Source organism: Aulostomus chinensis, chromosome 16, assembly GCF_037954235.1.
Source record: "Aulostomus chinensis isolate RoL2024-O1b breed Wild chromosome 16, RoL_Achi_v1.0, whole genome shotgun sequence".
NCBI classification, from domain to species: Eukaryota; Metazoa; Chordata; class Actinopteri; order Syngnathiformes; family Aulostomidae; genus Aulostomus; species Aulostomus chinensis.
In genome coordinates, this window is record NC_141335.1 from 20,105,911 (window position 1) to 20,131,497 (window position 25,587).

The window sequence follows — 25,587 nt, forward strand, 5'->3', positions numbered from 1 at the left end:
TGTACAAACTGCCTTCCCAAAGACTGTGGATTATCCCAAGCAACCAGGCCCTATTTTTTGGAAAGGAAGTCCGCTGTTGAGATTTACAAATGTATTTTTGGTCTTAGGTTCATTTCTTCAGGGAAGGAAGACATCTCCACAGCCAGTATCAGCAATTCACACCGAAACAATCTCGGATAAATCTCACAACAGGCAAGAGAAAATATATGTTTGTTTTGTTCGTTTGTTTGTTTTTTATCATTGAGGTGAACTCTTTCATGACCTTGATAGCTGTTTAGCTGAGGCATTATGTTTTAATGTTGTCCCTCTATCTGACTCATTCTTGTTTATGTAATACTTCAGGAAGACCTTGAGGGAATTTCACCTCTTGCAGGTATTGGAATACAATGCAGAATTTCCAGTTTTTGTCTCAATTTTTAGCAAACACAAAATAATTTCAACTTTCTACAGTTATCTAATGCACATATAATTGTATTTTCATACTTCAAGTGCTGCCGTTTTATGTCAGTTAAGCAGTCAAGCTGAATTGCTATCCTAGCTTAACTGAAAACACTATTTAATAGAAGTGTTAGCGATCTCTTCTGCTAGCCAGTTGAAGCTAGCTGTCTTTACAGAGCTACACCAGCTACATGATATTTTGTTCATTTCAGGGCTCTATTATCATCAAATCCAACATCTGAACATTATCAAATGTTCCCATTTTCAGATATGGAAATATCTGAATATTCTTTCATTAAAACCATGTTGCCTAATTTGACTGGACATAATTTTTATTTTTGGTGAGACAATGCTCTCACACACACTGACTGGCGCTTATATGAAAAAAAGTTATTCATATCCTTATTTTTAATTGAGGACTTTTCAATAAGGAAAAGGAATTCTTCAAATTATGTATTCCCCTTAAAGACAGAGAAGGAGGTTCAGGTCAGAAGGAAATAGTCTCCCCACAGTTTCCTCTCCACCTCAACTCATAAGCGCCCTCTACTGGTTGTGGTGGATGCCCTACTTATGCTTGACAAAAATATCAGCAGAGATAAATGTGTTATTCATTTTCCTCTGTGGATAAAAAAATCTGATTTAAAAGACATGTGCAAATATAGTTAATGCTGATTTATTTGTATAAAAGTGCAGAAAATCATATATACAGGTTATAAATAGCAAATGAATAAATACATTGAATTAACAAATAACTGTGGTTAGTATGGAATGGATCATAATGGATCTCACATTTTCAGAGTCTTCAGAGTGTCCGTTATATGTACACATCTAACAAGCAATATATAAATGCAGAATATCAAAATAATACATGTGATTTCTAATTGTCTTTTGTAGCACAGAGTCATCTTCAGTGAGATGGTTTCTCCTCAGCTGCATTGGTTTCCAGTCCCTCTCCTCCTAGCCAGTCCTCATCCAGCTCCCCCAGAATCTCCTGCAGGGACAGTTCAGGCAAGGGGACTTGCTGGACCATTGAGGCCAGCCCAGTATCCCTGTAGCCTTCCAGAGCAACCCCTCTCCATGAATCCTCCAGCTGTGAGTACTGACCTTCTAGTGGAGGGCTGTTTTCCAGACTGGCGTCCCAGTATCCAGAATCTGGAGTATCTGGGGTGGAGGAGTGGGAGGTGGAGCAGGGCATGTAGCTCTGCTGTGCTGCCGATCCGGGGTACATGAAGGCTGCTGCCTGGTTGCTGTAGTTTCTTACCTCCAGGGGAGAGTGGAACCACAGTGGCGTGACAGGGGATGTTTGGTTGCCTGGTTGGGACCAGTAGCCCCTCAAGGGTGGGCTGGAGGTGCTGCCTAATGGTCTGCCCTGCTGGAGCCCATACATGGAGTCATAGTGTCCATGCTCCTCATTGGTGGAGTAGGCTGGAGGACACTGTCCAAAGAAGCAGGTTTCCTCCATTTCCTCCTTCACCTGGGCTGGGTAGGCTGGTGGGGGACCCTGAGGCAGCAGAGAAACTGAACCAGCCTGAGGGCGTCTTGCCACAATGTGGTTTGGACCATCCTGGACTGGACTATCAGCCTGCCACAATGCTTTCTTGGCACCTTTGCACTTCAGCGTGCGTGCTCTTCTGTTCTGGAACCACACCTTGGCAGGAAAGAGAGAAAAGATGAGCTTACATATAAACGTGGACAGTTAAACTACACATTCTGCTCTACTGAACATTTTGTAAGCAAACAGACTCCAGTGGAGCGCGGGGGAGCAGATCTAGCAGCTGTCAGCTGTCAGAGTCTGTTGTACAGTTTGTCACCTCAAACAAAATCCTGATAAAAACAGCTTGTGTCATCTTCAAAGATAAAGGAATAAAGTGATAGCATGATAGTAGTATCAGCAATTCTATGTAAGATGCATTTGAAAACAGAGCCCTTTTCATGATAAGAACCCACATTACAAAACACAAACAACATCTGTGTTTGCTTTTATGAGCAAAAGCATGCATGTCTGTGTGTATCTAATCTTGAAAGAGCATTTAGATCCAATCCCCTAAATAAAGTTCACTTCTAAATGTATGTTGACTGACTCCAAACAATTTATTTTATTACCATACCAGTTCCCAAAAGAGGTTTCTTGCTGTACATTACGTGGATGCTGTTCCTGGTGAGTATGATAAAGGAGCTGGGGGGGAGTTGACTGAATACCTGGATACGTGACTCTGGAAGGCCTGTGGTCTGGGACAGACTCTCTCTGAGGCTGATGCCAGGGTATGGATCAGTCTCAAAGGTGGCGCGCAGGAGCTCCACGTGTTCTTTGGAGAAGCTGGTCCTCTTCCTGCGGCTGGCGCTGCGAGAGGAGCCACTGGAGGCCACAGGTCTGGAATCATCTGAGGGAGGAGAGAACGGCAGATTCTAGATGAGACGGGATCCACAACACAGTTTCTCCATCTGCTCAGTATTTTTTCTTTAATTCCACATACAGCTGTGGCAACAAAATAGAACTCACTACTTTAATGATGCACCGTGTTATACAGTGATACAGTCTTGGCATTTTTTTGTGCGCATGGCTCTGATGCTGCATTTTCAGCTCTTTTGGGGTCATCAATAACTCCCTTTGCATGTTCAAACAGCCTGAATTTAAAGGGGTTTTATGAGCTCAGAGACAACAACACTTAAAATGTGGACAAGACCTCAGAGGATTATAAGAATGGCGTAATTTTCTACACTGATGATATGCTGCTTTACGCACAAAAACGCAATTATTAGAAGTTTTTTTTTCTACCGTTCATCACCACGAAAATCTGAGCTGCTTCTTAAGTTCGCAAATTATTTGAGAAACTATCATTTAAGAAGAATTAAACCTTTTTATGTTGTTAGTGATGTGCCTGATGTTACCTGTCTGAGTCATCACTGTGTAGTAAAACTAATAACTGGTAGAAGCAGGTCAACATACCCAACTGCTTGGTTATTAGCTGCAAATCGTGAGCTAAGAAAATCAAAATCTCTTTACCCGTGTTCAAGACAGCGGAACAGATCTTTCCGTTGCTGGAGTCCTTCCACATTGCAGCACTTAAGCAAATGGATGTTTGCTGGCTTTCTGGTGCGGTAGTGTGTTCCCTCACAAGGAGTTTCTGAGTGTGTCCCTTAGTTGAATCAGGATACCTTTTATATTGATCACCTGGGACCTCAGAAGGCCATGATAGAGGCCTGTCAGGGTGGGGGTTTATTCTTCAAGGATGGGTGGTCAACAGAGTGTCTGGAGGGTCTTTTCCACCCCCTGTTATCACCTAATCCCTATCAAAGTGGTGGCAAGGTCAATGGCAAATGTGGCACACTGCAGAATGATGTGGGTAGAGACAAAAGAAAGTCTTCTCAGGATTATTAGCCTCATCGATACCACTTAACTAAGATGACAAGTAATCACCTGACGCTGTAGGACTTAATATACATAACAAATAAAGCACGGAAATTTAGGGTTTTTAAACTTTCAGTGTCATGTGATTCGTGTTTTTGCTACTCTTATAATTTTACTATTTTGAAATGTAAAACTTTTTTTAAATGAACAAGCTCACTTTAGCAGCATAATCTGCTTTTCTCCGTATTGCAAATTTAATGTGGCAAGCTCTGTTACTTTTTGTATTTTTTTATCAGTGAGTACATGCAACACGAGGTAAACCTGATAGCCATTGAATACAAAGTACAACTACAACTGGTAATACATATAGTTTGTCCAATCACAATAAAGTGAAGAGACTTAAAGTTCATTGTAAATGTGAACAGATCTTGAAATGAAGCACATCTCCTGCACCAATAATTGTGTCTTTTTGTGTCTGCAAGACAATCTCTTACTTGGAATTTAGATGATGTTATGGTCAACAGTGTTATAGGAAGTACACTTCATCTGTGTGGGCTTTAATAATTAATATTTATTTATTGGCATTATTTTCAGACATTTATCGTGTGAAATGGTGACTCAAATGTGACAATGTCTGTACAAAATTCCTGTAGAAGTATGAAATATCAAAAATGTATAGAAAGCTATAAACAAACTCATTAATCGAGATATCAGTGTGTAAAGGTGATTTTTGTGGAGAGGGTGGACTCCTCAGTCCACTCTGTCACCTCTCTGTTAGTCAGAAGATGCACTTCTGTCCTCTTGAAGACCAAAATTATAATTTTGAAGTAACAAATGTTCTGTGGAATATTAAGCAGCTCATGCTGAGGGAACATTCTTCAAAATGTACCTTTAAGAAATTGTGAGTAATCTTAGCACAAAATACACCTCACTGAAATATAGCGATAATACAAAGTTCTATCTTGATATTTCAGGTCAGTCGCTCCTTCCTGATTAATGTTGAGCACACAAACCCTAGAGGATTTGCAAACTGTTGCATTAATCAACCATCGATAGCCTTAAAGCAATATTTAACTCACGGTGCTGAGCTGAAGCCTATCAGCGGCTCCCGCTTTCTTTTCATATGCAGAGCAGTTCACTGCCATCACAAGAGGAGCTACAAAGGGGGCTCTTTATTTAATGATTAATTGGATGGCTACCTGGTCCCACACAGCACCTTCATTACACTGAATGAGTGGCAAGCTTGTCAAGTGGTTTAACATGTCCAGGCTTTGACTAAGCTGTATGCAGATGGGGTGACCTTTAACCTCAGTGTGTCAAATCGCTTCCCCCACGCATTGCAGCTAGAACATTTCCATGTGATTACTTCAGTCAAATAGAATTTGAACTACTAAATACATGAATTTTTCGATTACAGAATACCAATGAGATATAATGTCAAATGCAGCATGCAGCAAATGGAAATGGAAGTGCTAACATGGTCACACAGTGTCAAAGGGCAAAGTGCATTGCAGTATATTTGAAAACAATGCAGCTTGAAGTTTGCCAGCGTTATCTGCAGCAACAAAACAAACGAAGACCATCTTTTTATCTTTATCTGGACAAGCAGCAGAATCAAAGTCTCCATGTGTGGAGACGGCTCCTGAAAGTCCCACCAACTCTCCCTACACTTTATCCAAATCCTATCAGACACCAAGCACACTATTTTTTTCCAACTCTTGAAACTTTTGATCCCACTAATGTGAATTGATTGTTCCTTTTGAATGTTGGCTCTTCATATTGCAGCAGGTATTTCAGTATCTAAAATTAGAATAATACAAACATACAGTGGCAAAGAGTCTTATCCATGAACTGTTTCTGGAGTGCTCAAGAAGTTTTTTATTTAATGATCAAACGATCAAATATAATGTAACACTGGTTTAACCCAGTCCTTTTAACACGTGCAGAGTCTCTCCTTTGTTCAATATGGTCTGGACAATACAGAGAAAAACAAAATGCATCTGATCATATTATCTCTGCTCCTAATGGCAAGGAATAATCATCTAAATGAGAACCAGGGTTTTGCCGCATGAACAATTTATACACGTCAGTTTGGAAGTCATCCTATAGTTTAGTAAAAACCTCACATGGATAGAGCTGAATTTTCATGTTTGATGTTTAATCATGGAACAATGCAACAATAGATTATGTAAAATACAAGAGGAGATGGAGATTTATTTTACGATTTTAATCTTGCTTGGGTCTCTGCAGCAAAAGTGTAAGCGTAAGAAAATAAATGATCGTCCATGTACGATTAGAGTAAAAGTCACAGAGTGCATCCTCATGATGAGCATGCAGCCTATCTCTTAATTGTTTTTTGCTAATTGAGCTGCGTATCCCTTAAAAAAAAATCTAATTATCCCTTGATATACTTCATAGCTGGAAAAGCTAAGTTTGACCTGAAGGCAGAGAATGGATGAAGTGAATTCATCATATGAGCTATTGATGATTTAACTACATAATCATAAAGAATAGTATTTGTTGTTCTGAAAATTGTTTTTGTCTTTCATAAATAAATAAATATGTATATACACAATATATGTATGTATATATATATATACATATATGTATATATATGTATGTTTCCCACTTTGTTTGCAAAGTAAACAGAAATTTTACATGTAAAAATCATGTTACAGAAAAAAAAAACACAAACAACTTTCAGCAATCAGTTTGATTTTCACGTCTTTGTCATTTCCTTATCGTACCCATCACCCTGTAGTTCTCTAAAAGCGCCAGACGAGGGTAGCATTGTAGTTAAATACGCCTTAATACCGTCTTCTTTGAGGCCATAAAACTTCTATATTGCAATAAAACACCACAGTAATTCCTTGTGTTATGAATCAATTTTTGATTTGAACATGACAGAGTTTTACTACAGTTTTCAAGTCGCGTATCACTCTCTGTGGGGAAAGTACTACCACCCACTCTGCCGCTCCGTCTGTATATATGTCGCTGCTGTTATTACACGGACATATTTGACAGCTGGACCAGCGAAGAGCAGTTGCAGCAATGGCTAAAAGTGATGGAGGCGATTACTTTAAAAGAACGAGCAACTTTTGGATCGCCGCCGTCACGTTCGGTGTGAGCCTTTATTCCGTAAGTTCTTTAAATGAGATGTAAATTACGCATGAAAGAATAATGAAAGGTGTTTGTTATTCCTTCCTGCACTACAAGTGCCACGGTGGTGTGTTGCGTTTAAAACCATTCAGCTCGTGTCGTACTCTTTGGAAAAGTGTCTTTTGCTGCATTGCCTTGAACTTCAGGGATATTTAGTGTGTATGTACTTCTCTCAGTCGCTAAGAAACGTTGAGTATTTTGTGAAAATGTTGGAAGGCTTAAAGGCCACGGTCAATGTTGTGTTGGTCGTTAACCTTTATCTTATCTGGATTCATTCAACACTCAAAAGATATAGGCCAACAAATGAAGGCGCAAAGTCCGTTGGGCAAGTGAACGTCTCTGCCCACTTGTATCAGCTGCAGTTTTGTAGTGACCTTTCCCTACTATTAAACTAGCGTTGCGTAATACTCAATTCACGGTAAATTCCACTAAGGTTAATGCACAAATCTCGCATTAAAACATTCAAAACTTTCCTAAAATGAATTGTGGGATTCAAAAATATCTGATAAGGTTTGCCGAATATGGTTACCTTCCTGACAAGAAGCAAGATATCGTTTGCACGTATAAATATCAATTAGCAAGAAGCTCAACTCCATTTATAAGTCAGTTGACATCATGCTTTTACAACAGTAAATTACATGTGAAATTAACTGACGTTGGCGTACACGCAGTAAGGTCAGCTTTTCTCACCAGTGATGGCCACGTACATAGAAATTGTTATGTAACTGCTACGTGGACCTCTACGGGCTCTAGCTGTCAACTGGGCCAATATAGGCTCTTTCATAATGAGTAGAACAATATGTAAACCATTAGGTGATTGTTATACATTCACACTAGTCACGAACTGCAGTTGTGGGCAAAGGGGCCTTTGCAACAATAGCCCTTTGTGTCCTCATGTAGCAGCCATAGTCCACAAGGACACATACCTGACATGTCACACAGGTGGACAGAGAGGGACAATAATACAGTGCAGTTTTGTTTCAGTCGTATTTACTCTGAATTATATTTGTTTGGAGGCTGCAGTCATTTTAGTAGGCTAAGAGTGGCATGGAGAAAAGGTGAGGAGAATTGATCCAGATTAACTTTTTACAGCCTGTTTTTATCCATCCATTCGTCTGAAGGCTGTTCTTTGTTTCAGTAATCAAAGTGTTTGCATAAAAGTGAATCTGACATTCTTAAATCCACCACTAGCATGTAACATCCACCACTAGCATGTAACTTCTAGCAAGGCAGGTTGCACACATCCTGCATGCAGAAGAACTGGTCAGGTGAACTAGTCAGGTGAACTGTCTGAACCTGTTCCTAGCTATCTGTCCGAACGGAGTAAAAGGTGACGGTCGGATTCTGTCAGTTACATCGATAAGATGTGAATACATGAAGTGTGAAATGTCTCCTCACTCTGTTTCACATGGTCTAAAAGCTAACCAGCCGCCTCCAACCCACAGAAAACCCCAACCATGCGGATTGGATTCTCCACAAGAACAGAATCACATATTTTGCACTGCAAAACAACAGCAGCCTTAGCCTAGAAGCCTTTCATGGTGCAACTGCAGTGAAAGGAACAACTTGATATAATATTCTGTCAGAACTGTGTTACTGTGCTGACAACACTGAGCAGAACACTGACGACTAAAACATCCACTTATTAATTTGTCAGCTGAATCTCTGTGTCAGATCTTTACGTGATTATCAACACAAAGAGCCCTTTGATATACGTTTTAGTGCTGCATGATTAATTGACCTCTATTCTTAATGAGCATATATTTGTGTATAATATATTCATACATATTTAAATATTTGTCAAAGATGTATAAAGACAGTACATTGGACTGCTAAACGATAAATCATTTTTATTGTCCAAAAGCATGAAATGGCTGTTCATTTGCCAGCAATATATACAAACTTAAATTGGAAAAAAATACACAAAGAGTTGAGCAACTCTGGTTTACTAAATGTCGCAGCACTAACAAATGTCTTCAATAAAAAGATGTATTTTACAACGTCTGCAATCTTTGCGGAGTTATGTTCAAAGTACTACTTCAGTTTTTGGTATTGCTCGTGTTAATGTTTTGTCAGATAAAGTAACTTCACCAGAAGAGATCGTGATTATGATTAATCTTGGTATGTTTTATGTGGCAGCGCTGAGTTTAGCAACCCTAGCTTATGTCTCAAGAGTGTGGAAAAAAAAGGGTTGACACTATATTTTCTAAAATCTCTGGTTTGTGCTGGTTAATGTTGATCTCTTCTGTCTGTATATTGCAGTGTATGGTCTTTACACCAGAAATCATCCCGTGCCAGTACCTTGGTCTATTTGGCAGCTTCCTCAGGTACCTCGTGGATAACCATTCTGGCATTATGTACAAAGGGTAAGTACAGGTCATGTGACTACAACACTAGAAATACACAAGTATTGTTACCACTCCTCCAACCTGAGTATCTAGCGTGTTTTTTTAGATCTACGATGAAGTTCTCGCCTCCTCTGCTAAACGGGGTTGTCCATAATCGATACCCTCCTCTCAGAGGAGAAATGCACTGTTTGATCAACATCGACCATCATGTTTTTCTCCATTAACAAGTCGTTGGCACCGCTAACACCTGCAGAAACATGTGCTTCTTAGTTGTTTGAAAGTCACATGACTGGTGCGCACTAAGACAGCAATCACAGGATGTAGGTTTAGCTGCCGGTTAAGTCATGTGACATACAAGTCAGTCCTTGTAGGACTGATGGTCATTCAGGCCTGTGAAGTGCTTGATCATGTGACTTCAGGGTCACTCATAGTCGCTGATGCCTGTATCAGGATGACCCTGCAGACATGAATTTACAACTAAATAATGTGATTATTATTATTATTATTATTATTATTATTATTATTATTATTATTATTGATGTTTACGTGCTATTCCAGGTGGTGGTTGGCGCTGGGTATCCACGTCATTGAATCTTTGGTTTCACTGAACGTGTGCAGGTAAGAATGATATGAATTTTATTGTCCACTAGATGACGCTACGGTCATATTTCAGTCAGTCTAGCTTGGGACTGGGAGGGAACACAGGTGGCCAATGTGAATACATTAATTAATTAAGTATAAGTACAGTTCCTTTTGGTAGAAAAAGACGAAACCTACTGACTCAAGTTAAAAAAGAGGTAATGGCTCATAAATGTACTTAAAAGTAATGATCTTTTTTATAACTTTATTGATTTCCAGAAACACACAAATACTATAAAATAAAGTATTAGTATGCAGTACGTCTTTGAGACAGGAAAAAACGTTCTGAATCTGCTGTCTGCAGTGTTCGCCAAAACACTTTCATCCTTGCCATCACTCAGTTAACAATCATGTTGATTGCTCTGCCTCCTCCTCTGACACGCAACTCACATCACATTCTTCATCACTCTAGAAGCTATTCCCCCATGTTCAAGTGTGTATAACTCATCTCTGTCCTGCTCTTCTTCAAGCTACTTAATGTTTGACAGACGTCCGCTCCTTCTTTCTCCAGAAAGTCCCATTGCTCATGTGCATTACTGCCACCTACTGTGTGTTGGCGAGTGAACGTGTTATCATGATCTCATCTATCCTGCATCAAAACTAAGTTCACAAGCTGGGGTTTTTTTTAATGTAGGAGGAAGAAAGTAGAGATATTGGAATTAAATTTGGGGAGTAAAAGTAAAAATTTGTAAAAAAAAAAAAAATGACTTAAAAAATTACCTTCTATATCTGGGAGGGAATATGAACACTTACCTTTCAGAAGTGGATTTGCAAGGCCTCTATTCACTCAGATGTCGTTATTCATATATTTATGCATTTGTTGTGATGTTCCTGCAGCAACAAAGGCATCAACAGCACCAGCACTCGCCTCCTGTGGTTCTTCCAGACCTTCCTGTTTGGTTTCGCCTCTCTCGGCCTGCTCCTCAAGTACGACCCGGAGCGGCCCAAACAACACTGAGACCGGCGGGAGAAGCAGGCAGAACGCCGCACAAGCAGAACCGCGTGTTCTGGTCTTGTTCTTGCTTCACGACCGCCCACCCCCCACCTCTTTGATATGAGAACCTGCTGAGGGGCACAGTGAAGGAAGACGCTGAGCCTCTTCTTTTATAGTGTTGCTTTTACCTTAAAAATGTATTGAAGTGCTCAACTTTGATGGATACTCTTGAAGTATCCCTAATTTCCTGTGTTCAATCTGTAGATTTTCTAAACACTAAGCTGAATGAATGCAGTTGTCTTGTAATTTTTTTTAAAGGTTTCACTGATAATTACATGAACAGACATCAGTCAAACTATTCGAGGAATATTTAATAAAACGGTTTTGTACTCAGATGATGTTTACATTCAGTGGTATGTTCACACACACATCTGCCTTCCCTCTGCTCAGGTGATTTGAGTTCAACTTTTGACAGACTGGTCAAGTTCTTTAATGCAAACAGAAAATAAAGTGACTTACCAACATCATACAATGAGTTCTGCTTCATTGTATTTATTCCTGTAAAAACACTGTGAAATATTGAAATCTGATTTTTTTTTTCGATTGATTCACTCAGAGACTGTCGAGACAAGGCAGTCTTGCCAGCTGCTTGGCGTTAATGATCACTTTCTTTTTTTGTTGCACTTTATAAGCACTAAACTGTTCCAAATTACAATCGAAGAAATCAAACTCTCTGAATTTGAAACCTGAATGTTTCGGGCCTTTTTTAAATCGTTTTTTGCGGTTAAAACTGCTGAATGATCATCATCCGGATGCTGACAGCCTTCTTTGCAAGCGCATGTTTACCGGTGCACCACAGAACTGTTTCCTGTATCTATGTTGTCACAGTTCTGAGCAATCTTTTGCGGTCCACCAACTCTAAAACCCATCGATGCTGTTAAATGTTTTACTGTGGTCACCAGCCGTTCGTGACCTCTGTTTAGGAGGTCATCATTTCAGTGCTGCTTGTCTGCTGGATTACGTAAAAACTATGAAACTGATAATCACCAGACTTGTTGGAGGGGTGTAACATCTGCCGCTGCGTGAGCTTGAAGTCTCATAGATAGATGGATGGATGAATAAATCCCTCAGCTGGATATGCAGTATCCAGTACACTATAAATGAATGTAATTGTGGACCAGGGCGCAGGGTGAGGTGAAGCTCTGAAGTCTGTTCAGTATTGTGAAGATGATGGAGGACATTGTCCATCATTTTCTGCAGTTTTGAACAAACTCTGTCCCCAGCTACCTCCTCCAGGGTGACCTATTCCATCTGGTGGAAGTATGCATTCTCCCTCGAGTTGCAATTAGTAACTTTTTCCCCTCTGATGTTGGGTGCGACATAGATAACATAGAGTGTGTCTTTCCACTAAAATGAGCTGCTGAGTGTGTGGACTGGACCAAAAAAATAAAGTTATTCAAAGAAACAAAGTCGCTCTGTGGAGCTGAGTGGAAGACAGACTTTATGTGATAATTTCCCAGTGGTACCACAATCCAAGAAACCTTAATGTTTCAGGGTTTATAAATCACAATTTGGTTGTTGGACACAGCGTGAATGACGCTGTAGCACAGGGTCACAGTGTCCTCCTCTCATGAACGTAAGAGCATTAGCCAGTCTTAAACAGCCCAGTCCACACCAGAGCTGTCCACAGACATTAATCATCTAGGAAACGACTGACTTTCCCACCCTGTTTCACTTTTACTCTCAGGAAAATACAGCAGCTATGACAGTGAAGTCTAGACTCTCACTAGCAATGTAATCAAGTTTTTATACTCAAGCGGAGGAAAATATTCCAAAATCCAGGTTTAACATAACAAAAGGATCAGGAGAGGTCGTGAAGTTTGACCAGTTTTATTTGGAGAACATTTCTGCTTGGAATAATTCTACCACCTTGAAGAGTATAAATACAGAAATATATACAATATTTTAAAAACATTTGAAAAATAGACATCTCTTTTATCCTGGTCTATTTGGGAGAAAAGAGGCCTGCGTCTACAGTGCATGATTCATACCATGAGATTACTACATAAACTAGATTAAACCTCCCGGAGAGCTCTGATCAAGTCAATATAATTACAGCGTGCCGTGATGAAGCAACGATAGCAGCATATGATGTAGCAGTAATATGAATAATATTTCCTCTATAATCTCAAGGCTTTTCTGTACATGTGCTGAACAGCCGTCGTCTTAATGCGTTCACGTCTCAAAGTGGTGTGTTACAGGATGTGTTTGCAAGTCATTTCACAGCTTATGAAAATGTCTTTTCATCTTCTTTCCTATTATTAATATAGATTGTGTTATGGTGTTGCTGGGATCACCGGTCAAGCCAGCATAGAGAAGGATAGCGCTCAGTCAGCATCTTACGCAGTTGAGTACTTTGTGTCTTATCCCTGGTTTCCACCACACACTCCACCTGTCAACACACACAGTTACAATTAGCCATCTGATGTCACACACACACACACACACACACACACACACACACACACACACACACACACACAAATACAGCGTGAGGACAGTGAGAGTTCATTAGGCACCGTTCACCTTTTGACACTGCTGCTGAATAAACAGCCAGTGTGTCACTGGAGACCAGCTGAAGGCATAATGAGACAGTTTTGTATCTGTCCGATGAAATTTAATCATTTCATTATTTATTTTGGTTCAAAGTAGAATAATGAATATCAACTGCAAAGGGGAAAATATATTTGCCCTGTTTGTTTGGAGACAAATTTTAATCCATAAGCATGCTAAATGACACTTTTGTTTTTAATCCGGCTTTGTAACTAATAGGGATTTTATTCATGGTGAATACATTTTTTGTTAATCTTGATAATCAGTTTGATCCATCGGCAATCATTTAGTTTTATTAGTTAGTTTATCAGGAATACACCTATTATACATTAAGTATTATGGTTGTGCAATAAACTCTAGAAACATATCACAGCTTTTTAGGAAACTGTGTGAGTATTCCTACAACTAGTAAGGACATCATGTGGTAATATTGGTGATAAAATCCTATTGTAACTGGTGTAACGAGCAAAATATCCCAGACCATGTTTTTGAATCAACTACTTTTGAGTCAGTCTGACAGTTTGTTATTGCATCATACTGTATTGCAATATATCGTGATATTCCTGATATCATGATCAATCTGTGCTTTCTTAGTCTCTGATGAAGCCTCTGGTCTGCAGTCATAACTCACCAACAGCCGCAGCCCTCTTTTAGAAGGTAAGTTGTTAATCGGTTGATTTTCACAACCTGCAACACACTAATAGACTGCGCTCTGCAGCAGTGTAAAATGAATTAACGGAGCCTTTTGGAAACTGAAGCTACAATGTTGCTGAGGAACAATTCTTTCCAGATATACAAGCAGCAAATAACAGTATGAAAAGTCTATTTATTTTTGTTCTATTTCTATTTTGGTCCGTCTAAGTCCTGCCAACTCTCCTCTAACTCCAATCCAATGTTCCATGGCGATGAAGTAAAGTTGACCTGGCAGATAGGAGCGGGGGAGTAATACGAAGGAGGAGCGGAGCGATTAGTCACCCACCTTTGCATTGAAGAGGTCTGACTTGTCGCTGTGTCTCCGATGGCAGACATCCAGCAACCTGGAGAGGAAGAGCCAGAGAGAGAGAGAGAGAGAGAGAGAGAGAGAGAGAGAGAGAGAGAGAGAGAGAGAGAGAGAGAGAGCGCAAGATGAAATGAAACAAATGGAAGAGTAACAGCAGCGGATAAAAACATCTGTGGCTGTTGACCCACCTAACGTCCTCTCTGGACAGGACGTCCAGCAGCTTGGCCATGTCTCCTGGCCATTCTCCCAGCTGCACTGAGAACTTGCTGACCCGCTCATCCAGCACCAGGGCTCGGTCCATGCACTGCCTCACCAGCTCCAGCTCCATGTTGGCGCTGCTCACTACTACAGCCACTCTACAGCACACACACACACACACACACACACACACACACACACACACACACACACACACACACACACACACAGTGGTTTCACCTGCATGTCTCCTGTCACAAAATGACTTAAGATTTTAGAAAACTTTTAATCAATGACCTTTGACCCCTCTGGAGAGGGGAGAGCATTTCCCTATGATGTTCATAGATCCACACACATAATATTAACATGTCAGACCCACTTTTTGCCCCTGAGTTCCGGCAGTTGTCCAGCAAGGATGGCGGCCAGTCCCATGGCTCCCTCTGTGTCCACGGTTGAGCGCTCAAACTCTTGAAACCTCAGCATCGCCACCAAAGAGTCCTCCTCACTGTGAACAAGCACAATCGGCATTTGTCATTTGTTGATTACATCCTCTGAAGCAAAGAAACTGAAATTCAAAAGCCAAATTGTAAAGATCTCTCATAATAGTAACCCCTCATTAGAATTCTTACACAGGCTAATTTTTCCTCACACGGCTTTTTTAATTTTAGATTGAATCTTTGAGGCATCAGACTCAGTACCTGACGGAGATGACTTTATCTACGAGTTTCTTTGCCAGCTGGAAGGTGTTAACGCCAAGCGAGCGCTCCATGAGATCTGAGAACAGACAGGAGATCAATATATAATGTTCTCTTACTGCAGACATGAGAAAATAAGAACAAAAAAAATTCAAGAAAATAATGTTTATTCAAGCATTGACTTTCAGGCGAGACGTATCTGTGAGTTTACCTCCGTAGAGCTTCTTATTGGGATTGCTGTAAATATCTTTGACTGGACCATCTGTTTTCAGAGATTGTAGCAGCAGAGGGAAATCTTCCGGTTCAATTCCCTGTTAAAGAAAGTCAACACAGTTGGAATGAATATTATCTGCATCATAGCACTTTATTACAAGTCAGCCGTAAGACATGGAAATATTGCCATCCTTCACTTCTTTTCAAAACAAATTAACGTCTTTCCTGGTCCTTATCTTCTGTAGAAGATGAGAAGAAGTTTGTGTTCTTATAGTTAATATGCAAATAGATGTATATCTTTAACTATATATGATATATGAGGACAACAATCTTTGGAAAAGCTGTCCACTACTAGACAAAACCTAGCAGGAAACACTGCCCAGCAACATCATACCAATCTACGTTTGTCTTTATGATGGCGAGTAGAGGGCAAGCCTGGTGCTCCCGTGTAAACAAAGCTGCAGCTGTGAGGTTCAGCAGTGGGCAAATGATGGAATGAGGGAAAACATGGACAACATTTCAAATACATGTAACATGTTAAGGAAATCCAGACAGGATAGAAAAAAAAACCCCACTTGGATCAACACCAGGGAGATCAAGGAGGCAAGTAGCACACTTATCTCTGCAATAAGAATCAAAGGTTTATGGGAAATTTGACCGCATTTTGTATAATTCTAGAACTACCTCCGGTGAACAATTGAGGTTACTGATGATATAATTAATCACATTTTTAGTCTGTCTACTCTTCCAGCTCTATAAATGACTCAAATCTGGTTGCTGAGCACAGACTTACTATGACTAGAATCCGTGAGTTGAGGTGCTTGATGGCTGCAGCTGTACCGGTCAGCAGACCATATTGTCCAGCTGCAGGCACCACCACTGCATCCAGTTTGGGCACTTGCTCATAGATTTCCATGCCCACAGTTCCCAGTCCTGCCAGATACACTGCACTTTCATCTCTGCACACCAAGAAAGACACATAAATGGAGAACAGATGAACAGATAGCCCCTCAGAGTGTCATGTCATGACACCCACATCAGTCCCTGAAGTACACTGCCTTCCAGAACAGAACAGAACACAAAACAAGTCTTCAAATGATGCGCTTTTATGCTGCTTTCTGTGATTGAAGCAGCAATTGCCCTCAGGTTTCGTGATATTTGCTGCTATAATTACAACAATAACCACAGGGTTAGCAGACGGTTGAAGCTGAACACATGACACACAAGGATTGTCACAAGAAATGTACAGTGGTCTGCCACAGTAAAGTCTGATTGTCTGACCTTTCCATGTTATCCCAGTGTCACATGGGAGAAGGTTTACCCTGTTTTTTACGCTCCATGCTGACAGAAAACCAGGAATCAGGTGACAAGGCATATATATAAAGTTTCTTGGCAGTTTGGCAGTTTTTGGTTTGCAAAAGTGCAAAAGGATTGAATTACAGTACCTAGGAATTTGCGTGGCTTTGAACTACAAACATGAACCTATTTTATTTTAAGATTTAGAAAAAAGTCTGTTCTCACTTTTTTGTCACGCTTGATGACTTGATCAGGTGTAGGGACAGCAACATCGGCTAGTTTCAGGAATATGTCATTATCTGGGTTAAAACAGAACCTTGCCAATGCTAATCTCTTATTCTCTTATTATGAAGTCAAAATTTCCTTTTCCTCAAGAGCCTTAGGGCCAAAATCCCTTGCACTTTCTTGTTAAATTTGGCTGTCATCTTGATTTCCTCATTTGCTCTGGTGATAACCGATTGAAAGAGTGAGCACAATAGAAGGAGCTAGATTTTTATCACTTTTTTATGGGCAGAAAGGGCAGATGCCACATTTAGAATTTCTCAGACCATGAAAACACAGCGGCCAGATTGCATTTCAGTGCGTGTTACAAATACCTAGAAGACCACTTTAGTTCAAGGGTGTTTGTAAAATACACAGGGCCATTCAGCACGCTACTGAATGGTGCTTAGATTGGGAGTGTGAATCATGGTCTTAGCGCTTATACAAGAACAATAAACAGAGATTCCCTTGTTTAATATCAATATGACCTGGTCTTTGTGTGCATAAATTCTGAATGCCTCTTAAATGGCATGTTTCTCTGCAATCGCAACATCAGAGTCTTTTGGTATCAATTTTATCAATTCTCTACTCAGTGTTCCATCCAGTGCTGTCATGTGGCCAAACATTACAGGACAGAAACTTAAGATGCTCATTTTATTAGGAAGATTGAAAATAGTCAGTCCCTGCTTCATTTTAACAGTCAAACCACCAACATCAACACCAGATGGAATAATTTCTAACCAATTATGTAAGATCAATCTAAACAATTTCCATCCATCCATTGTCATCTTCCGCTTATTCCTTACTAGTAAGGGTCGCGGGGGGTCTGGAGCCTATCCCAGCATCTACGGGCGAGAGGCGGGGTTCACCCTGGACAGGTCGCCAGTCCATCGCAGGGCCAACATACAGAGACGAACAACCATTCACACTCACATTCATACCTACGGTCAATTTAGAGTATCAATCAGCCTCGTCCCCAATTGATGTCTTTGGACGGTGGGAGGAAGCCAGAGTACCCGGAGAGAACCCATGCAGGCACGGGGAGAACATGGAGACTCCACACAGAAAGATCCCGCGCCCGAGCCGGGACTCAAACCCAGAACCTTCTTGCTGTGAGGCCACAGTGCTGACCACTGCACCACCGTGCAGCCCCTAAACGATTTCTTTTATCTGAAATTCTTAGGAAAGCTTTCAAACCAACTTATGTTTTTATGAATCAAAATAATACCATCACTGTCGTCATGGCATTGCGAATACCAGTTCATCCGTTGCCAAAAAAGTTGTGGCATGACTCAAGGGTTCTGACTTTGGCCCACTATGCACTCAGCAAAGTATTTCACCACTGTTGCAGTGATTACACGCAGTTTACTGTACGTCCCTCCTCACACCAGTGACCCCAGTCAGCTTCAAACTGTTTTGCCTGTTTTAGTGATGTTGAAATTAAATGGGCTGTCCCAAATCTTTTAAAATTACATGGTGATCAGACAAAGCTCATCGTGATTGGCCCACAACTTCTGCCTGTGTGTTTCACAATACGCTGGTAATCTGAAAGAAAAAAATGTTTGTTTTGTTATGCTGGTGGTTATTTTTTATGCTAACCTTTGTTTTGAAATGTAAATATTGTTACAGTCATGCTTTCCAACAGTTTTGGGGTTGGAATTCATCAAATCACTCTTCCAACACTGGTTCTGCCAGCAGCAAAAAGTTATTGAGACACTTGGTCAGTGGATCAGTATTGAATAATGCATGGCGGAATAATAAGCACTCGCAGCCACGGTGAGATGTTAGCTTTGGATGGAGAGTATAGCATTTTCTGCAAGCACTCCAATATGTAAGCTGTGGAAAAACATCAACGCAGTGTGATAAACAACCGCCACAGAAAAACATCCTACAGAGCCCCATTAATGCACTCATCAGACATTTTTCTGAACTCAGCTCTGTCTAATGTCAAAGATAAATAGCAGTGACTGACTCTTCCAGGTAGAGGTATCCATTCTCTTTGGCCAGGTGGCGAGCGTGGTTCTGGGAGTCATGGCCGGTGCTGCCATAGGAGATGACCATGGCGCCGTAGTCTCTATAGATCCGGAGACGAGGAGAGGAGCAACAAGATGGCATGATGACAAACACCGGGATCTTCTGCTCCACTGCATGGTGGGCTACAGCCATGGAGAAGTTACAGTCTGTGGCCACGATTACACCCTTCCTCTGCTGCTCCTGGAAGGTCAAGAAGACAGAGCAACACTTAATTAACACAATAAGAATGAACTGAACTGACTTTTGTCTTTAGAAGAGCAAACCCGGACAATAAACAATTATCAACTAAATAGGGGATTTTTTTACAGTTAGGCCCCATAAAGGTTTCTCTTTCTTGTGCTAGTTTTGTAGAAGTAGTAATTCCCTCATGTTCTATTTGATGAGATTGTCCGACCCAACTGACAGAACATTTAAAGGAATTTACCTAACGGTCACCCTATATGATGACAATGAATCTGACTTAAATACCCATGGATTATAATACCAAGAGTGTGTCTGCACGAACACATGGATGAGTAGATCACACTGACCAAGCAGCTTCTCTCGTCACCTCACAGACGGGAAGGAATTATCCTCTCATCTGTGTGTGTGTGTGTGTGTGTGTGTGTGTGTGTGTGTGTGTGCGTGTGTGTGTGACCTGTGTGAGGGAGGTGAGCAGATACAGCACTCCTCTCTCCTTCACCGAGCCTGTGTAATGCAGGTGCTCCTTCTTCAGGTAAATCTCCATACCGTATTGTTTGGACAGTCGGGAGTACTGCAAAGCACCACAGAGATGCCTTTAAAGAGCGGCTTCAGTTTCTGGATGTCACATCTATTAATACAGCAAATGTTCAAACTATGCAGAGTGAAAACAAAGACTAAGAGAATAAGAGCAAGGAACACATGGCTCGTATTATGTTGGAGTACCGTGCAGGGCGTCTTCTGTATCCCTGACTGGATCCTGAAGGCTGCGGCGCTGATGTCCTCAAAGCGCAGGTACTGAATAGGCGGTCTAGGGACGACCCTGAATTCACTGACTCGTCTGGTCTTGGGTGGGTCCATGAGCATGATCTCAGGCCCCCCCACCACTCTGGTGTCATGGACCTTCACATCCCCATTGAGAAATTCCTCCTCACCAAAGTCCTTCAGCCTCTCTGGTTCAATGAGGGTGGGCCTGCGTCCCACAGTGCCATTACTGATGGGACATCCTTTATAAGGGCTGCATTGTTGTCCGCGGCCCAGATGCAACTCCTCTCTACAGGCAAGAGGGAGAAGTGGAACACAACGATGAGTCATTGGACGTTGGTGCTTGTTAATTTCCTCGGTCAAGAGGTAATCACATGGCTGACCAAGAATATGTTTACTTCTTGCATTATTAAGCGATCCAAAAACAATAATACAGACTTTCACTGAACTTGTTTGAGGGGCGTAACATCTCGGGGCAGAACATTTTTTTATCATAGTAAAAAATAATTTGCCTCAAGGGCTCTTCGTGTGCCCCATAGATTGACTAGGTTGTGTCTTCAAAAGACTAAAATTCAATGTCAATTTAAAGACCAAAACACCAAAAGTTAATTTGATGTAGAATATTGACCACAGCTGATTATGAGATTTAAAACTCAAGGTCCTCTGAGTATTACATCCATACAAATTTGAAATCTTAATGCTTTTTGATGTCAATATTTTGTCAGTTGAGCATTGGAGTTTGAGATCAGACTAATTTAGAAATAACTAGTTATTTGTGACACTGATTGGGCAGGGAAGTGCATTTAATTAATAATGTTTGGAAGATAATGTACACAATCTATGAAGTGGTGAGACATTCACATCTATTCATTTAAAGTTCATGGGTTATTTTGGTCTTCATCAAGGGTAAATAATTTAGATATGATAGTGATAAACGTATTTCGCCACACTGCTGAATTTTAAGAGGGAAATATCATAAAACACCATTAACATGAAACCCTAAATATCCACCCATCCATTTTCTACTGCTTATCCTGTTAAGGGTCGTGTGGGGTCTGGACAGGTCGCCAGTCAATCACAGGGCCAACACATAGAGACAGACAACCATTCACACTCACAGTCACACCTACGGTCAATTTAGAGTATCAATCAGCCTCGTCCCCTCTTGCATGTCTTTGGACTGTGGGAGGAAGCTGGAGTACCAGAGAGAACCCACGCAGGAACAGGGAGAACATGCAGACTCAACACAGAAAGATCCCGTGCTCGAGTTGGGGCTTGAACCCACAACCTTCTTGCTGTGAGGCGACAGAGTGAACCACTGCACCACCGTGCCGCCCACTACATATCAAAATACTGTATAATCAGATATGAAGTGTATGCGGCTTGTAGTTATAAATTAACATAAATTAAAAACACACACAAATGTCATTCTTCAATAAAACACAAAGTCTGACATAACTGACAAAACGTATATCAAAAACAACAAAATCACATACATAAAATCTATCTCACACAACTGCATATAATTCAAGTTCCTTCATTCATTTGATACTTTTAAAAAAGGAAATCAAAACACCACGAGATGTGACATGAAGCAGTGCGGTGAGAACCGGATGTCAATTTACATCTGAAGTTTTTCATTAGATATGAATGGATACAAAGTATAAGTCAGAATGATTCCATGTGACCTTTAGTAGATAATATCAATAAGAACGGAAATTATTTGGTGTAAGAAACCGTGCGGGTGTGTGTGTGTGTGTGTGTGTGTGTGTGTGTGTGTGTGTACACATGTGTGACATTAGAGGTGCAAACGCCACTCACACACCTACTGAAATCATATTGTCACCATTAATTCATCATATTTAAAATACACATGGAGTCTGTCGTTTGGAAAGAAACTTTCTAAGGAGAGAAAATGCAGTCTTTGAATTGATCAAAATGAAATGGTACTGACCTCCCGAACACCCCCAGCCACACACACACAAACACACACAAACACACACACATCCTGCTCAGCCTTAGATGAATTGACTCACCTTTCATGTCAACCAGCATCCACCCACTGTGACAGATTACATCTATAAGTCCACTTATGATTCATTGGTCATTTAGCTACTCTTTTTAGAAGCCACACAAACGATTAAAGATGCAATTTAGGGCCAAAGGGAGGACAGTTTGATTTATAGCAGCTTGTGAAATGAGTATAATCAAACAGTGCTGATCACCGAAACTGTACTTTTCTAATTCTGTAACATTTTAAATGACATTGTACAAAACCTAGATCTCATTAGTGGACACTTCTGTAACCACATTGATAATCAGGAGGCCCTTTACGCAGTATAAACATAATAACAGGATTATACCGGTTGGAGATTACCCCTGTCACTTAGCCACTGAAGAAGATCACAACTGGTTAGCAGTTATACACCTGATACTTTGGGAACTTTGTGCTGTGGCGTTTCAAAGTAGTTTCATCCATAGTGCAGGCAAAAAGCGGTCAGTGGAGAGTTAAATAAGTTTATAACACAAGATTAGAATGAAAATAAGAATCCAGCGATGGAAGTGCTAGTGAAATAAAATTTAATCTCTTCTTACATCAAGTGGCCACCAGGAGGCGCAACTCTCCCAAACAAACTGTCAGTCTTTCCTCTATTGCTGCAAGCTCTATTTATGTCACAATCATCTGCTATAAACAATACGTTGACCTTTAACCCCGTCCTTTGGGTCCATTACTACCCTCTGATCCTCTCCTCGGCGGCTTGTGGTCCATTACTCAAGCACAAAGTGTGCTCTTATCCAAGGCCGCACCTGTGATGACGGCCCTGTGGTTCAAACGCTGATTTCACAAATAATAACCAAAGTGAGAAAAATAGCAACATGTCAACTTCTATCAAGGCCTAAAAAAAGTTGATGAAGAGCTGAGATGTCAGTTAAAATAAGAAGTTTTAATTTAAATCGGGATAAAGCAAAAGATGAAGGAGACTTTTCAGCCCTTCAACATTTCATCATTCTAACATCTCAGCTGCTTGATGCCTTTTGCCAGAAGGAATAATGCACATGTGGCAAAAATGTCTCTCTTCATCAACACAGGCACATTTCTGCACACCTAGACATTTCAGACTTGACTCATACATTCTCCGCATTTGTACCACGGGTTTGTGGTATTGAGTAAAAGACCTCTTGAAGGTTGATTTCCTGCAACAATGTAACCAATCACTTATATGTGACTGAAATTACTCTTGGGGGGCGGCATGGCCCCAGAGGTAGAGTGGCCATCTAGCAACCGAAGGGTCGTTGGTTTAAACCTCACCTCCCCTAGTGACTGTATTGAAGTATCCTTGAGCAAGATAATGAGCCCCTAATTGCTCCTAATGACGACCCGTCCAGGTTGAACCCTGCCTCTCACATGATATCAGCTGAGATAGGCTCCAGCTAACCTTGATGATAAACAGTACAGAAAATGGTTGGATGAAATTACTCTTATGAGTCAAAGTCCATGAATCATGATCCATGTATAGGCTACAATAAATCAGGTGTTGTAATGCCTATTTGATCCCAGATATGACCGTATACACACACACTTGAAAATAGAAATAGGAGACAAGTGCTGTATTTACAGGTTTTAAAATGTTCCCTCAGCTACAGTTAAGAACACGATTGGTCTAAATGCACCTTTTGACAATGAGAAGTGAGCTGAAAGGAACATAATTGTATTTCAAATGGGTACAAACACCAGCAGGAAACATTTGCATGCTTCCCCTTACATTTACAAGGGGATGGTTTACCAGAGAAAGAGCCCACAAGGAGAACTCATATCAAAATTACAGAGGGTCTTGCCTTAGTTTTGAGATAGAGGTTCCTTTGGTCTTGAGGAGGAGCTAACTCAGTCAACTACTGGACTTATCTGGGTAGAGGAGGGGTCTAAGGGGTCTGGGTGGCTACATGCTCCCACCTCTGCCAGAAGGGATCATTCTCCTCGCTGTCTTTTAGTGCAGGCCTTGGTGAATACAATCGCTCAAGTCGCTCACTCAAGTAGCTGGAGTAGAATAACTGTGCAGCAAAGTTCATCCTGGATGAAGCGCTGTCCTCCTTAAGTCCAGTGAGTCTTGTGTTTGAATCCCTCTCCTCTGGCTGCTGTGGTGTGTCCAGTGCAGAAGAGGACACTGACTGCTGCTAGTTGAACGGTGTAACGTCCCCTGCCTCAGTTCCCTCCCTCTTTCCCTGCCCAGCGGCTATTTAAGTAGGGATTACTCAGGGACGTATGCATGGTGGCTCGGCAGCATCTCTCCAGTGGCCAGGCCGCTCCTGGGGCTCTATTCCTGGGCCCAGACCAGGATTACGTCCCCTTTCTGTGACGTAGCACTAATCAGACGGTCTAAGGAGATAGATGCAGACTTAGGGTTTATCTAGGGAGCAGTGATCTGGGGACTCAAACACACACACACACACACACACACACACACACACACACACACACACACACACAAACACACGAGACGACAGTGAATGGAGGATCAGAAATAAGGGGTGAGCTGAAAGAAGAGAGAACTCTTAACCTTCACTAGTTGGGTCCCCTCCAGATAACAAGTATACACTCCGACTAAAATCTGTACAAGAATGTGTATAATCTGAGATAATCCCTTTATCAGACACACCTCCCACAGCATTTGCAGGTAAACCTGAGAGAAGTGAAAGTTAGGCATGTGTAAGGGAGTTTAGTGCTTCAGCCATGTCAGTCACATGCACGGATGAAAATTAATGCTCAAATTGGAATTAGAGTGAAATTATTACCAGTGTATTGGTGTGATTCTGTCCAGATATATTTCGTGGTTGTTTGGATTAGACTGACATGAAATTAAAACAAAAAGAGCAGCAATATGCACGTTTGTTTTGTTCTCTCTCTCTCTCTATCTCACACACACACACACACACACACACACACACACACACACACACACACACACACACACACACACACACACACACACACACACACACTCACACTGGCATCACTGACACTTCATTTCCCAGCATCCATTCTATCATATTTGCAAGCACCCCCTAAATTGTCCACTCGAGTAAAAAGGGGTTTTAAATGATCTACTGCTATGTGGCCCACCAAATGTGAGCAGCACTTAAGGGCTACTCAACCCATTTTACACCTCCGTTAAAGTCTGTTTGAAGGGCTCGAGGAAGGCTGCTGCATATGTGAAAGAAATTGTTTTTGTGGCTCCAGAGGGAGCTGTGTGAAATCTGAACGACTGCCTTAAATGGCTGGTTGGAATCAAAGTTCAGAAGTTTGAAAATGACAAAAATGTGGTGGTGAGAAAGAAGTGAGGTTAACAAAACGCCGTAGCTGCTGAGTCCATTTGTCAAAATAAAAGCTTGGCGTATGCACATCTGGAAAGCACAGATACTGATAATGTCAATGTTATTCATTCAAAAATGTGTCAGATTTCTTTTTT

The 25,587-nt window shown here is 41.1% G+C and overlaps 3 protein-coding genes across 3 annotated transcripts; 1 reads left to right on the forward strand and 2 right to left on the reverse strand.

Annotated features, from left to right (window-relative positions):
- Positions 1-1,345: 1,345 nt before the first annotated feature.
- Positions 1,346-3,494, reverse strand: mxtx1 (mix-type homeobox gene 1). Its single transcript, XM_086181368.1, has 3 exons — positions 3,474-3,494; positions 2,638-2,820; positions 1,346-2,086 (listed from the first exon to the last, which is right to left on the reverse strand). Exons 1-3 carry the CDS (start codon positions 3,492-3,494, stop codon positions 1,346-1,348), a joined length of 945 nt encoding a protein of 314 aa, XP_086037494.1.
- Positions 3,495-6,773: 3,279 nt separating this feature from the next.
- On the forward strand, positions 6,774-11,388 carry tmem254 (transmembrane protein 254). The gene is made up of 4 exons (XM_086180505.1): positions 6,774-6,925; positions 9,209-9,312; positions 9,853-9,912; positions 10,771-11,388. The coding sequence occupies exons 1-4, from the start codon at positions 6,839-6,841 to the stop codon at positions 10,889-10,891; spliced, it is 372 nt and encodes a 123-aa protein (XP_086036631.1). The 5' UTR covers positions 6,774-6,838; the 3' UTR covers positions 10,892-11,388.
- Positions 11,389-12,728: 1,340 nt separating this feature from the next.
- Positions 12,729-24,346, reverse strand: LOC147247763 (uncharacterized). The gene is made up of 11 exons (XM_086180941.1): positions 24,075-24,346; positions 20,084-20,411; positions 19,815-19,931; positions 19,116-19,357; positions 16,380-16,545; positions 15,585-15,684; positions 15,377-15,452; positions 15,058-15,183; positions 14,669-14,836; positions 14,460-14,517; positions 12,729-13,319 (listed from the first exon to the last, which is right to left on the reverse strand). The coding sequence occupies exons 1-11, from the start codon at positions 24,188-24,190 to the stop codon at positions 13,221-13,223; spliced, it is 1,596 nt and encodes a 531-aa protein (XP_086037067.1). The 5' UTR covers positions 24,191-24,346; the 3' UTR covers positions 12,729-13,220.
- Between the last annotated feature and the right edge of the window lie 1,241 nt (positions 24,347-25,587).